General features: G+C 38.4%; 2 protein-coding genes across 2 annotated transcripts in view; one reads left to right on the forward strand and one right to left on the reverse strand.

Annotated features, from left to right (window-relative positions):
* The first annotated feature begins 1,467 nt into the window (after window positions 1-1,467).
* Window positions 1,468-12,397, forward strand: LOC117430510 (sodium- and chloride-dependent GABA transporter ine-like). Its single transcript, XM_034050586.3, has 13 exons — window positions 1,468-1,758; window positions 3,928-4,062; window positions 5,088-5,298; window positions 5,416-5,548; window positions 5,898-6,032; window positions 6,861-6,964; window positions 7,263-7,387; window positions 7,752-7,864; window positions 8,436-8,576; window positions 9,156-9,255; window positions 9,953-10,053; window positions 10,461-10,628; window positions 11,455-12,397. The coding sequence occupies exons 1-13, from the start codon at window positions 1,614-1,616 to the stop codon at window positions 11,605-11,607; spliced, it is 1,764 nt and encodes a 587-aa protein (XP_033906477.3). The 5' UTR covers window positions 1,468-1,613; the 3' UTR covers window positions 11,608-12,397.
* Window positions 12,398-13,482: 1,085 nt separating this feature from the next.
* LOC117430868 (dehydrogenase/reductase SDR family member 11) overlaps window positions 13,483-15,314 on the reverse strand; it is a 38,900-nt gene continuing 37,068 nt past the window's right edge. The window contains exons 4-7 of the mRNA XM_034051416.3: window positions 15,084-15,213; window positions 14,317-14,409; window positions 14,044-14,109; window positions 13,483-13,579 (exon numbers count right to left, since the gene is read on the reverse strand). Of these exons, the coding sequence (XP_033907307.1) occupies window positions 13,538-13,579; window positions 14,044-14,109; window positions 14,317-14,409; window positions 15,084-15,213 (331 nt within the window). The 3' untranslated portion in view covers window positions 13,483-13,537. The remainder of the gene's footprint in view (window positions 13,580-14,043; window positions 14,110-14,316; window positions 14,410-15,083; window positions 15,214-15,314) is intronic.

Below are 15,314 nucleotides of genomic sequence, written 5' to 3' on the forward strand. Positions count from 1 at the left end.
GTGCTGTCTACATGTATATTTTCCCCTGGGGTTGTAAGAGGAGCTGCATTTGTGCTGCTTCAAATGGAAACTGCAACTGATATGTGTACAGCTCATGTGTTCATGAAATATTTCCTTCAACATTCATATAATCGAAGACCCATCCAATTGGCAAACAAAGAGTTTGATTACAGTGCATTTAACCTACAAATGATCTTAGAAATGCAGGACATTCATGGAATCAGCTATCGGTAATGCTGCTACACCTCTTCAAAGTACCACGCTATGTTGATATCAACAGGCCTCAAAACTCTGAAAGCATTTCGCTGCCAACTCTGCAATTATATAGAGTATTTCTCATTTGGAAAATAATCTCGGGGACAAACTGTACATACAATATCCAGGGCAGCCATTAAATGTCAGGAATGAAAAACACAGTTAAAGAAAGACCTGGTTAAGCTTGACCACTACAAGTAAAGTTTTGTAATGCAGGATAAAAAATATAGTCTAGTGAAATGATGGGCCTTATTCACAAAGCTTTTACTCATTAAATACTGTAAGTATGTATATATAGTATTATTTATTTCTTAGCAGACACCCTTCTCCAGTGTGACTTACAATTGTTACAAGATATCACATTCTTTTTTATTGCATACAATTACCTATGTATACAGTTGGGTTTTTACTGGAGTAATCTAGGTAAAGTATATTGCTTGAGCGTACAGAAGCAGTGTCCCCCACCTGGGATTGAACCCACATCCCTCCGGTCAAGAGTCCAGAGCCCTAACCACTACTCCACACTGCAGTTAGTTTACTGTTTGTAGTTGTCTTTTAATGCATTAACTTTTTTAAAAAAATCCTTGATGGCTGTTCAGTAAGGCAATTGTGAAATAATGTGGCTGGGAAATGTCTTCTTTAATTTACACAGTATTATGTGGTCACATAGATACCGAACATTGGCCCATATTTTCTGTAATTATGAGTAATTTAATTATGCTAAAAATACCCTCATAAACATTTACCATAGTAAAAGCATAGCAAAGTATAATAAAGCACAGTAAACGCATGGTAAAGCACTGTGAAGAATAACAAGGGTAGGTAAGGGTAGATGTATAATCTCACTTTCTGTAATTACACCTTCATATTTTCCCACAAATTACACATATTATATTGCATGTCTCATAAAGGAGGATAGAAGCAAAAAATTAAAATAAAATGAACACAAACTAGCAAGGAAAAGTGTAACATCCGGGTTACTGATAAAGCACAGCAATACCATGTGTTTTAAAACTTACTGCCCAAGCAGACCAGAAGAGGTCATTGAAGCTTGTATCTGAAAAATTACTTTGAACTTTCAATACCCTGAGCAAAATGGCATCAAGGACCACCTATTCCCTGTTGTAACTCATGTGTGAAAATGTGAAACCTTCATTTATTTAAACTATATTTACCTTTACAATTACGCCGTGGTAATCATTAATAGCAAAACAACCTTTAGCCTTGTAACCGTCTTCTCACTTATTCATTTGTAAGCGTCTTTGCCTTGTGAGCATTTAAGTGTTGCTTGCTGTCTGGTGGGCACAGTTACTAGTGCAGCTTTTACACCAGATGATCACACTCAAGCAAGAGGGACGATGGAAACCATTGAAGTTAAAGAAGGGGGATCCAATAGGCCCAAATGGAGCAGGCAGATAGAGTTCACACTGGCTGGGATCGGCTATGCTGTTGGGCTTGGAAATGTGTGGAGATTCCCGTATTTGTGCTACAGGAGTGGTGGAGGTAAGAAGATAGCACACAGCGTTCAAACTATACCAGACCTCTTTCCTTGATATATCCGTCAGTGTCTGTTGGTGTCAATGAGATTTCAACTCGCTGCTTTGGAGACGTAAAAACTGTCTGGCATTCTTATTCATATATAAACATTACAGTGAAACATCAAAAAAAAAAAACCAACAAAACATGACCTTCATAGGGTAGAGAGAATGCATTGTAAAAAAAATGGATACCATAGGAATTTGACTATTTAAAAAATAGTTTAGCCAATTTATATACGCTGATTATAACTTTAATTATTTTCAACAAAACTAAAAAGCAGCAGACTATTGTTATTTTAGTTCATCTTTAAAATGTATTCGACACACTTAAAAACGTAGGTACATGTAATTATTTACATGTAATTACACTGTAGTTCCCATTTACCAATATTTACTACATGCACTCAGCACACAACTCCAGGATTATTAGAATGGAACTCTGTACATTAACAACATTTTTCTACGTCTATCAAATAATGTAAAGACGTTTTAGCAGTATAGCTACTGGGTAGTGAATGTTCCTGCATTTTGAAGCGCTTCCAACATTTTTCTAGTTGATAAATTCTGCAAAATAAGTTTTCATTCTTTTTCAAAAGGCCAAAGTTAATGAATTTTTGCATCAGTAGAAAATGCACTGAACATAAACACTGGACTCTTCTAATACCCATGGAAAACCAGGCAACTTTCAGACAGCTTGTGAGGCAGGTTGTGACATTTTAAAGCATTTTTTTTTAAAATAGCCATAATATCTAAACAAGCATGATCTGAACTACTTACGGAAAACTGCTTGAAAATATGGTGTTACATGGGCTTAAAGTGATAAAGGCACGTTGTGTTAGGATCTGTCGACAGTATTGCTGTACAATCAATGCACACACTTACTAAACCCCTGGAGCAATGTCTATCAAACAGAACAACAGTTGAATTCACCCAGTTTTGATTCAGTTAACTTCAGTCCAGCTGGCAGTATCCTTTCATACAGTATGGAAATAAATCACCATGAAAACCACACACCCATGTGACAGGAAACTCCTCTGCTAGTGATATTATTGGTTGCAAACTAGTACAACCAGTCTGTGTACACAAACTATCACATCAGTGGTTATTATCAAATGTTTATTTAAAGTAGCCTCTTAACATGAATGTTGTTTACAAAAGTCAACATTTTACTAAACTAGATAAGAATGAATCAGGCCACAGTGACCGCTGTGACAGAAATATATACTAATAGGATTTTATGTAATGTGCTTTACGGTTTGCAAAATATTTTATTGCTGTGAAAAAGGTCTTTCTTTTAAAAATGTTTTAAAGAAAGATCTACTTTGTTCAGAACACTGTGCAGAAATGTTAAAGATGTTTATCTCTGCACATGTAAAGTTTGTTTTTTCTTTTCAAAATAAAAAGTCTGATGAGATGAGTACCCTGCTGCGAGACACTGCTGTTAATGATTAAACCTGAGCTTGAACCATTTTCTTTTTAAGTGAATGGTTAACTCAATGGTGAAAATGACTGCTTTAAAAATACAGTATGCATTTAACTGAATTAAACACAATTGGTCTGTTTACTTCCCCAGGAGAAATACATGCATTTAGCATACAGCTCATCTCAACCATGGTGATGAACAGTACCTGTATTAGACTTCATTGAGCCACTGTACATGAATGCTTTGGGTTGTCCACTTTAACAGTGCTAGAAAACATATTGTTGTTGTTATCCATAACTATATCTATAACTAAAGTATAAGGGCTGGTTTCACAGGCCCACATATAGGTTTAAAGTCTCGAGGGCTGGTTTCACAGACCATCATATAAGTTTAAAGTATAAGGACTGGTTTCACAGACCATCATATAAGCTTGACATCTAAGGCCTAGTTTCATAGACTGTTGTATATGTTTAAAGTCTAAGGGCTGGTTTCACAGACGCTCATATAAGTTTATCAATAATTTTAAACACTTTTCGCAAACTAAATACAAAAAAAATTTTATTAGACAAATATTTCAACATCAAGGGGTCTATTTTGAAGATCTAAAAAATCTGCTTTATACATTTAAGGGCAAAAGCTGTGCAGGTATTGTCCATTGTGGCTGCATGGCTGTACCATTGTGATCACGGTATCCTGTTTTTCTTCCCACAGGTGCTTTTCTCATCCCTTATTTCATAATGTTGGTATTGGTCGGAATCCCTCTTCTTTACATGGAGCTTACTCTTGGACAGTACTTACAGCTGGGACCCATTCATGCCCTGGCTAAAGTTTGCCCTTTGCTTAAAGGTACGATCTCTCTTTGCTTAGGCAGTCTTATCAGTCCCAATGACTTTTTAAACGTAAGGCTGTCACCACTCCACAGAAAAAAAGTCTTAAAGCTATTCCTGAGTGAAATTTTCATTAGTGTGATTTATAATAAGGTAATACGTCATGTGTAGGGCTAAGAGTTGAGCAGCCAGAACTGCATGAGATGACTTACACAATAAGAGACACTATTCACTTACATTGCATTGCATCAGCTCGTTCGTACTGTAAAGAAAGCATTTCCTTTGGAGGGGCTTATCATTCAGACCATTTCAGAACACACGGTTGGATTAGTTAGAGGATTATCTAACTTTATGTAAGGTTCAGCTGGAATCTATTGCCCCATCAACATGTTTACTGTGCCACATGACCTTTGTGTTAGCTTTGTGGTTACCTGCAACTCATTATAAAACAGCTGGATGAAATCCAATATCCTGGTTCCCTTGCATAAAAAAAGCTTTCCCATCAAATATGCAAAAGGTAAATGCAGGGGAGACCACGTTTTGTATTGCTTGTAAAAGCACCCGTCCCTTAATTCGTGTTATTTGATATCATCTTCAGTTTTATAGTTCTGTATTTGCTAACCATGACTATTCCAACAAATGTCTTTTTTTTTTTTAACCACTGGGTCTAAAACACATTCCTGGCAAGCTCAAAGTGATGTGGTTTGAAAAATGACCACTAAGAGTATGCAGCTGTAATTTCTGTCCCCTCTGTGATTTTATATTGCCATTGAACAGTTGCTGAGTGGGCAGACCTAACGGTTGCACACCTCACCTCATTCAGCTTGAAGATGTCTTCAGAAGTCGTCTGAAAAATAGATCTAAGCAGAAGCATCAATAGGGAATGATAGCCAACACACATAACAGGATATCAAACAGATAAGAAATGAAATATTCTGAAAATACAGGTATTGTACAGTATGAAGTATCCCTTCAAGTGGGTTGTGAACCCACCCTTCAAGCCAAGTCATGCTCAAGTTGTGAACCTGTGATTTCTCTCCTCAGGTGTTGGCGTGGCGACGGTGGCTATTTCTTTCATCATGTGTACCTATTACAATGTGGTCATCACCTGGGCCCTCTATTATCTCTTCAGCTCATTCCAGAGCCCGCTGCCCTGGCAAAGCTGCAACAACACCTGGAACGTTATGGAAAACTGCACAGACCATCTCTCCAACAGGAGCGCCGGCACAACCACAGCCAGCCAACAGTTCTTCAAGTAGGTAGCACCTGGGATCTTTGAGAGAGATACCACAAAGAAGCAAAGTTTAGTATTTACAAAAATCGCTGAATGAATGTGGAACCACCCTGTATATTCTTTTGTGTCTCTCTGCAGCTACAGAGTGCTGGAGAGGACTGGGGGTGTGGGTGAGGCCGGGACCCTGCGCTGGGAGCTGTTTTGCTTGCTGTTCCTCGCCTGGGTTCTCATTTATTTCTCTATATTCAAAGGAGTCAAATCTACCGGCAAGGTAAAAAGAACAGGAACCCTTGAACATAGACATATATCCTTTCTTACATAATTCCTGTTAGAGCTGTAGATTTTTTAAAAGGCCAATGTGTCACTTTCAAATTGAAAGGTTGCCTATTTACAGCTTTTATAGGTTTTCAAAAGGACACTCAGTAGGCTTTGGAAGAAGCAACAAAATCGATTTTAGGCTAGCAACATGTTTAATAAGCTTAATCTCTTTTACCCAACCAATGTAATGTACTGAGAGTAAGACATGATGTGCAGACTGCATGGCTTGTTTTCTGCTTCAGAGTTAAGTCACACTCGAGCGGTGTGATGCTATGGCTCTGTGTTTTGTCGTTTGTGTGTAGGTTGTATATTTCACGGCACTCTTTCCTTATGTGATATTACTGGCCCTGCTGATTAATAATGCACAACTCCCTGGTGCTATTGAGGGAATTAAATTCTTCATTATTCCTGAGTGGGAGAAACTTGCTGAAGTTGAGGTAAGAGATTTATTTTCTTAAAATTGGCTTTCTTTCCAAGCAAAGTCTCAAGAGCTTTCCCTTCTTGGGTTCTACTAGAACAAAGGCAGGGGTCTGGCATGTATATTATGTAAGCTAGCATGGTGTACAGTCCTTGTGTAATGTACTATTCCTCAGGTGTGTATATATTACACTGCCTGGAGACTGTTAGGTGCTTATTGTGCTCTTATTGGCTAAGAATGGGAAATTAGGTTGTGTAAACCAATCAATGCAATGGTGAGGTTTTTAAATTGGTCATGACAAATTAGAGTTCCCGGTTAGTCAATACCTTTACCATAATTTCTAGAAAGCAAGCCCATCCCTTATGAAAGCACAGCCAAGTGTAATAAAGCATAGCAAAAGCACATGCAAGCATCATGAAGCTTAAGAACTGAGGTATGATAAAGTATAAAGTACATGTCATGGTAGAGAAAAACAAATGATAACAAAAAAATGGTTCACCTTATTATGTGAAGCAATGTTGAGAAAACAAAGAAAATAAAAAATAATAATTTATAGCAACACCATACAGACCTGATCATTATAAATATGCACCATGCTGTTGGTTTTGTCAACAGCAACAGCATTGCAGTTTGGGAGCTTTGTTGTATCTGTTTTTTTTCTTGTTATTGAAGTATGCACTAGATCAAGTTTACCGTGGGGTTCATCATTGCTCCATGTGGTCTTTGGACCCCACACTGGTTAATGGGGGGGCTGTTTCAACCCGCTACTGTTGAGATCATTACTATAGACCCAACACTGCTGGGTTCAAGAGGCGACTAACAGCCTTACCTTGGCTCTGGTTTGCAGGTTTGGGTCAATGCTGCGGCCCAGATCTTCAACTCCATTGGAATATCCTTTGGTTCCCTCATTTCAATGTCCAGCTATAACACCTTCAACAACAATATTTTAAAGTAAGAAAGCTTGTGCATGCTCTGCTTGGTGGCACAGGTACTGGAGGAGGGTAATCTTCTAGGATGATTGCATGCTTGTTTTCCTTTAGGAGGCACATTTTACAGTACAAGCTTATGCATGCCTATTTACATTTGAATTGAATCGTCAAAAGCTATTTAAATAACATTGACATCATACTTAAGGGAGTTCAAATAAAATGTGTCATGCAATGAGGGCTGGGTTTATTCACAGAGGTAAGGGCTGCATTTTGTTTTTGTTGGTGTTCCTAATACATAATGTTTTCCTTCCCTTCAATAGAGACACCCTGGCGATCTCCATTACTAACTCTGTTACCAGTATCTTAGCTGGGTTTGTTATCTTCTCTGCATTTGGGTACATGTCCTACCTTCAGAATGTCCCGGTCAGTAGCCTCGCTGTTGATGGTGAGTGGACTCGGACAACACTTATTTGTTTATTAACTGTTTATAAAAGTGTCCCACAGTAACAGCATAGCAAAGTGTAATAAAGCACACTGAAAGCATGGTAAAGCATAGGCAAGCCTTGTAAAGACACGTGAGTTATGGTAAAGCATATTAATCAAAATGGCAAACCAGGGTAAACTATGGTAAATGCATAGTATAACCATGGGGAAAACATGATAGAACTGCAAAAATGACGTTTGGCCATAGCTGTAGTAACCTGTTTCTAGACTGTTAGGTGTACTGCTGTCTTTAAATATCCCTGCATTCTGATTAAACCCATAACCTCCATTAGTGCTTGTCCCTGCTGCTCTGCTCCTCTCCTCAGGCCCGGCACTGGTGTATGTCGTTTACCCACAAGCCTTTGCCAACATGCCGGTGGCTCCTCTATGGGCTGTGCTGTTCTTCATCATGCTGATCTGCTTAGGGCTGGACAGTCAGGTGAGCGCTCTTATTAAATGTATTGTTAACATGGTTGAGATCAGTTGCACAACTTGGACTACCTTCCCTTATCAATATCAAATGAGCATTGTTTGCAGTAATTCAGGTTTCCTACCTGAATGTAAAGTTATGTGAAGTTGCAGGCAGGGCACTAAATACACCTGCAAATATAACAGGATTGGCAGGAAAATCCTTGCAACCATCAGCAAAAATTAAGCAGACAGGATCTGTCACTCTCACACATATCCACCTTCAGTCAGTGGCAGCTACCAATCATTTTCAAGCCAGGTAAATGTAAACCTGCCTCTTTTTGCAGTCTGTGCCGTGCTTTGAGTTTACTTCCTCTTCCCCATCCTCAGCCTTGAACGTAACTTTACATTCACCCTCTTTATTTATGTGGGATTCATTCTAAAGGTCTTAGTATCAATATATTCCAACCCTGTATAGATCCCATTCATTTATACAGTATATACACCACAGTGGGGATGTCAACCCAGCTAGAGCTCTTTACGATCACATGATGAACCCTGCGCTGGGATATTACTGGGTGCTTTCCTTTTCTGTTTTGCAGTTTGCAATGGTGGAGGTGATGGTTACCAGTCTTATGGATGGTATTGGGAGCTGCATACTGAAGTATCTGAAACGTAAAGAGTTTGCTGTTCTACTCGTCTGCACCACAGCCTTTTTACTTGGCATTCCTCATGTCATGCAGGTAGCGATTAAGGTTTAGATCATGGAAAACTGGGTGGCAACAAATGCAAAATCCCTTTAATAGGGACCAGATCTGATTATGTCAAAGATAATATTGCAGCGTGCTAGTTTTTGGGCAATGGATGTTTAGAAACTAAATAGGATTTTGGCTCACTACAGCACAGTATGTTTAACAAATTGCTTTGCAAGCAGGTAAAACACATAGCACGGTTCAGTAAATCTTTAAGTATTCCACCGTTGCAAAAAAATATACATAGAAAGTTGCTTAAAATGTATTTATGCTATGCACTTACCAAAGCACTTACCATAGTTTACCATGTTTTGCCATGTTTATTAATGTGTTTTTACCATACCTTTCAGTGCTTTACAATGCTTGTATTTGCGTTACCATGCTTTCACTGTGCTTTAATACACTTTGCTATGCTTTTACTATGGGTAACCTTTATAAGTGAAGTACATTTTCTACCTCCTGAGAATGTTGTAAACTTCATATTAACCTCCCTGCTCTCATGGATATGAACAGCGAGAAAGAACAGTGAAAAGCAAACATACTGTCTATGATACAGCTTTCTGTTTACAGGCTGGGATTTACACCTTCCAGTTAATGGACCATTATACTGCAATAGTGTCTGTCATGTTCATAGCGTTCTTCGAAGTGGTTGCGGTATGCTGGGTTTATGGTAAGTGGTTACTGTATGTACAGTCGCTTTGCAGAATATCATATTTCTTTGTTTGTCACTGTACTTGACTATGTTTTACTGTCAGTGCCCTGGAAGAAACTGGAAAGAAGTGGTTCTGAATTTCAAATTATATTTTTTTACTGGTTTGGGGTTTTTAATTTTTAAGAAGCAGGTTTATTCTGGCTTCATTCCTGAACACACACCCAGTACAGGGTGAAACCTGGTTCTGTTTTATCAAGCAAATAAAACATTTACCTTTTAATATACATTCTATTAAAAACACCTATATTTTGACTAGGGGCGTGCCTCGGAGTTGCCTTTAATTAGCAGGTATTCAATAAATCCATTCATTAACGTATTGCTTTCAAAGCAAGAACAGCTGTCCTTCCTCACATTTACAACTGAATACCAATCAATGGCAATTAACTTCTGCATTGGGTGTTTTAAGATGTTTGGGATATTTTCCTCTCATCCGGGGCCATGGCATTTTTACTGCCATACCATACCAAGGCTGTAGGAAAATATTCTTCCAATCTCCTTTTAAAACACTTGGGCCGCTAATTGGTACTCAATTATAAATGTGAAAAGCTTCGACCAATTGGTTAGCTTTTTTTCCATCTCATGCTTTTACATTTTCCAGAAAATATTCCTTTGTTATTAAGTTTTTCCAGGACACCCGGTCTGACTTTCTCCACAGGTGTTCCGAGGCTCTCTCAGAATGTGGAGGAGATGTTAGGGAAGAAGCCGAATCTCTTTTTCAGGATCTGCTGGATGGTTGTGTCCCCTCTGTTTGTCACGGTACAGCATGTTGAATAAAAAACACTCTTCTCCCAATTCTAAGAATCTGATTCTGCTGCAAAATGCTGATTAATAATATGAAAGCAAATGGCGCGAGTACAATTTACATATAAGAAATATTACTCAAGATCATCAAGGTCCCGTGTTCTGAGAACAGTCAAAACTCTTCAAAAATTCAATGCAACATATGGGCTGCTTTTATATAAAAAGAGGACAGCACAGTGCCATCTACTGGGCATACTGTGACAAGAACATTACCGAATTAAAGGATGCAAATCTAAAACTTGACTGTTTCTCAATTATTCAAACCCAGCTATGCTATTGAAACACCAGATGCATCCGATAAACCTTGCATTACAAAACAAGACTATAATACAGCATGTTATTGTTTCTGTTCTGTTTTGCAGATAATCTTGGTTTTCACCGTTCTGCAGTTCAAACCAGCCCGCTATGAGGGTAATGTCTACCCGCCCTGGGCTCAGGGGATCGGCTGGGTGATCTGCATGGCGTCTATTATCTGGATTCCACTCGGCGCTGTCCATACACTGTGGACACTTAAAGGATCCTTCAAAGAGGCAAGTGTATTGTACTGTATCCAGGCATATTGTATAACAATTACAAATAATGATCCCCTTCAAAATAGAGGCACACTAGCTACACAAACTTACACTGGAGTTATGTTTTTGCTAATATTTACAACATGCACTCGGCACACAATTCTGTTTGCGATTGAAAGGCAGGAACTCTGTACATTAGCAACATGTATTTAAAAGTTATTTTCCTGATCATATCATCTGTATGAGTGTAAGCACAGTGTGGTTAATGCACCGGTATCCACTAATAATCATAACAACAAGAAAAGCTGTCCTCCCATTTAGAATCGAGTACCAAACAATGGTAATTAACTTTAGTTAATTGAAAGAACATTTTCCCATGGTGCTGACATTTTTAGTGCCATGAGTAAAACAGCTTTAGGGATACAATATGTGGTTTAATTTATTTGACTTTTTTCCAATGCTGTTTTATTCATTGGATTGAGATAGAGGGCTGTCAAGAACCAAAATAACCTCCACAATGGGGCAGTATCTCACACACACACACACACACACACACACACACAAACCAATGCTCTTATTAGGAGATACTTTTAAAGGAGTGAGAGCCAGGCCTTTAAAATCTTACCTCTTAGCATTGGTCCCTTATCCGTTGTGCTGAAGATATTTGTGTTTGTTTTTTCTAGAAGTACCACACCATAATGTTTAAGCCAGTGCTTCCTGGCCCCAGTGCTTTTCAGTACCCTGTGGTTTATGAAGAGTGATGTTCAAATGGGCACATGAATCCAGTCATTCTGGAGTGTGAAGCCTAACGAAACCTGTATCCGTTGTTTTCTTTGTCTTTCAGAGACTCATTAAGTCAGTCACTCCTTTCTCTCTTGACAAGTTCTCCAAATGGTCCAGAGAGTACTCAGGGCTGCACTCGCTGTACCCAGACATTGCTGTGATTTGCACATCATTCTCTGGGCTGAAGAGACCATCCAAAGACACGCATTTCTGAATGGAAGTGTTTCATGATAATAGGTCCTATTTACAACTGTGACGGATTTGACATGATTCCTGTGTACTGATGTTATCTCATCAGGACATGTTTTTTTTTTTAATATAGTGTTTCAGATCTTGCAGATGTGTAATATTGTTGTTTCTGTTTAGATCGTAAAAAAAAAAAACTATTCTGAAAAATGTGACGACATAAAGTATTTCTTTACTTATACAGAACATTTGTCACTGTACCACATCCTTTTATCTCCAATACTTTTTGTATTGTATTGTAAAGACAAATTGGATTTAATTCAAAATAAAGCAGCCTCAAACTTGTATTAATAAAACAACACTACGTCTTACAACAACGGAAACACTGAGCACGTATGTAACTGGAAGTATAAATTATATTCTAAAGGAGACAACATTGGCTCTTTAATGTCAGTATTAAGTGAGGTTTATTCACAACTAATGATGCACAGACTGAGTTGTTATTCCCTAATGAATTCATATGAATTGATTAGACCTGGCCCCAGGCATGAATAAACAGGGCTAATAAATTATTAGTTATTTAGATTTATTTTCTCAAACTCATACTGAAAAAAGACGGATAACAGAAAAAGGGCCACAGAATTACAATAGGGTTGAGTTTCTGTGGAATTTCACTGGATGTATACTTTTCTGTTAGTCCTAGTTATTTTAGTCTTGTGGATTGCTGTATTCTGTAGGTGGTGAAGTCACTTTGCATTTTATGCTTACTTACCATAATGTGTTCTAAAAACAATAAAAATCTTTCTTTTTTAATTTGATTTTTTTCATCTTGTTTGTAAGCCTGTTTTTATTATTTTGTGTTGTGTGAAGTGCCTGAGTTAGCAACCACCATTACAACATGCCTATCTACCCACTGGTGTAGGGCATGTGAGCTCACCAGCACCTACATCCACAGTAAAACTCCTGTTCTGTTTATCACATGTGCTACTGATTATACTGGGATAATCTGAGATTCTCCGCAGGCAATTCTCCATATTCAGCGCTTTCATTTCTGGTTTAAACTTCCTGGACTCTATTCTAAACAGTGATGTTATTAAAATCATTAAAAGGGGACTTCATGAAAAACAACATCTCTAACACCATGTGTGAGTCTCGGTAGTCCAGTGTCTGTTTAGACCAACTGAATAGACAACACTTTCTTTAACATGCATCGCTCCAAACAGAATACTCCATAAATGTGTTTTTGTGTTTATTTTTTATAGTTCAATGTAGTTTGGCAGGGACGATGTTTGCTTCTCGTCTCTGTGAGAATGCGTGGTCGACAGCTAATGAATTATTGACAAATTGGCTGTCGACCTCGCTCATTAAAAAACCTGTGCGGGATGTGGTCGAGGGATAAACGAGGTAATTGACAACCAGTTAATCCCTCGACAACTATATATACCAGCAGCTGTGTGCTGGAAGGGGTTGGAGAATATCACACACACACATATACATACAGTATAAACAGAGTTGAGTGTAGTGCTTCAAATGTAGAAAATATGTTTTAGTAGGTAAAGGATATGCTCTTGACTGTATTAGTTTATAGTCCAGTTATGGGATTGCAGTTGCTCTTAGTGCTAAAATTCAGCTTGCTATTATCTCTCTTTATCAAAATAAAGAAGTGACCTTTGTAAGGCATACTCCAGAGTGCAGTTAGACAAGAAAAACAAACGCTAAAGGGAACAGCATGCAACTACCAAGGCCTAAGAGAGCCACAGTTAAAACACAAGAGCCCCATTGCTTGCATATCAAATTAGATTAAATCAGATAATGGCTGACAGTATAGAAGGAGCAAATGGCCATTTCGGTGCTTTCAGAAACGCACATGGATTCAGAATTGCTGTTGTTGCATATATGTAGTTTTTCATTTCTTTTCCTTTTTTTTTTTAAAGCAGAAGCTGCAATTTGAAAAACAATTACAAGAGCTGCTCCACTGGCCTGATCATTATTTCTCCAACCTAGAATAATAGAAACAAAGTAGAGATCAATAGATCATACAGTTTGTTATGAGAAACACAAATTATGATCAGAAGTGGAATTTTTCATATGATCAGTTATGTTTTTTGAGCAGGGGATACAGAAGATTTTTTTGACATTGAAAATGCATGCCAGAGAAGGGCGATTTTGAAATCTCATTGATTAGTATTATTGTTTTACCAATGCAAACAAATGCCCTTACATTCTTTGCATTCTTTTCCGCAAGTCAAAATGGTGCAAAGAATCACTTTCAAATCAAAATTTTGCTAAAATGAACGCTGCTTGCAAAATATCCATGCTGATTCTGAAATGAATTCTAAATGACTTCAAAAAGAATGGATTAGCAATGCAAATTATTGCTGTAACAATGTGTAATCTTGGATAGCAATCCTGAACATTTCTGCATTGCTGACCACACTAAATAAAACATAAGATAATGTAATACCTGGACATGGGAGGGCGCTCCAAGTGCAAAAATGACAGCATTGGCAATATCAGTGGCCTGAAGACACTGCGAGAAAAACAATAGTCATTTACTGTAGCATCAGAGAATGAAAAGGAGTGTCTCTACTGCACTGCACAGTGTACGATTTAAATAGAGAAGGCATGTAATAGTTAAAACAAACAAACTCATTGCATTAGATACCTTTCTTGTATTTTGTTTGGTTCGGTTGAGTTTTGTATTGAAAGACAGAGGCTTGTTAGTTTAATCGTTTACCTTCAGCTTGGAGTACATTTGCACAGCTTTGTCAGGATCATCAGAAAAGGTCCTGTAAGCAAACTCAGTCTCCACAAGCCCCGGGGAGATGCTCTGGAAATAACAAGCACACACACACACACAGGTCACTTCAGCACCACAGCCCCTTCACAGCTCATCACAATTCCAGTAACAGAGACCACAGGCGCTGCCACACCAGGAGAAACACAGTCATTCTTCAGGAAATATGGCCTCTCCATACACATTCAGTCCTCAGTTACTGTACAGCACATGGTACTTTGGCTGAGCTTGGTTTAACAGAATGACTGTGACATATGTACTGTAAAGCCTACACTGTAAAATAAGTTTTTACATATTTCAAAAAGTTTACATGTTGAACATGTCAACCATAAAGGAGTTTTGAGAAAAAGGTAATCCTGTTTTTTTGTTTGTTCGTTTTCTTGTGCTGCAGCCGAGCGACAGCTTACTGTTTTTACAGCACATTGCTGTGGTAGCAAGAATATGCTATTATACAGGAGTGGAAGTTTGTGACCCTACAGCTATATCATTAGGCAAAAAAGTAAACCAACCATGTACAGAAGACTAAACTATGGCCTGATTTACATCATGCCGTGTATTGGGAAAGTGCACAAACAATATTGTGGCCTCCCACTTTAAGATGTTATTGCTTCCCTTGATTACAATGACAGCTAAATATAAGAGTTTCATAGTCAATGCATCTTTGTGAGTGTGGGCGGCCAGCAGGAATCATTCAATCGCAGGCTTACCGTCACCCTGATATGTGTCTTCTGATCCCGCAGCTCCTGTCTCAGTGACTCAGTCAGAGCAGTCACCGCGTACTTGGTTGCACCGTAGAAGTGGGCTCTTGCGTCAGGGTGGGACTTGTGACCCAGGACACTAAGATTCAAGAAAGAGACACTGTTCATGTGCATTTAGAGCAAACAGCAGGCGAGCCAATGCTTTACAAACCTTCTTATCAATTCCTATTGTGCTTAGGA

Source organism: Acipenser ruthenus, chromosome 26, assembly GCF_902713425.1.
Source record: "Acipenser ruthenus chromosome 26, fAciRut3.2 maternal haplotype, whole genome shotgun sequence".
NCBI classification, from domain to species: Eukaryota; Metazoa; Chordata; class Actinopteri; order Acipenseriformes; family Acipenseridae; genus Acipenser; species Acipenser ruthenus.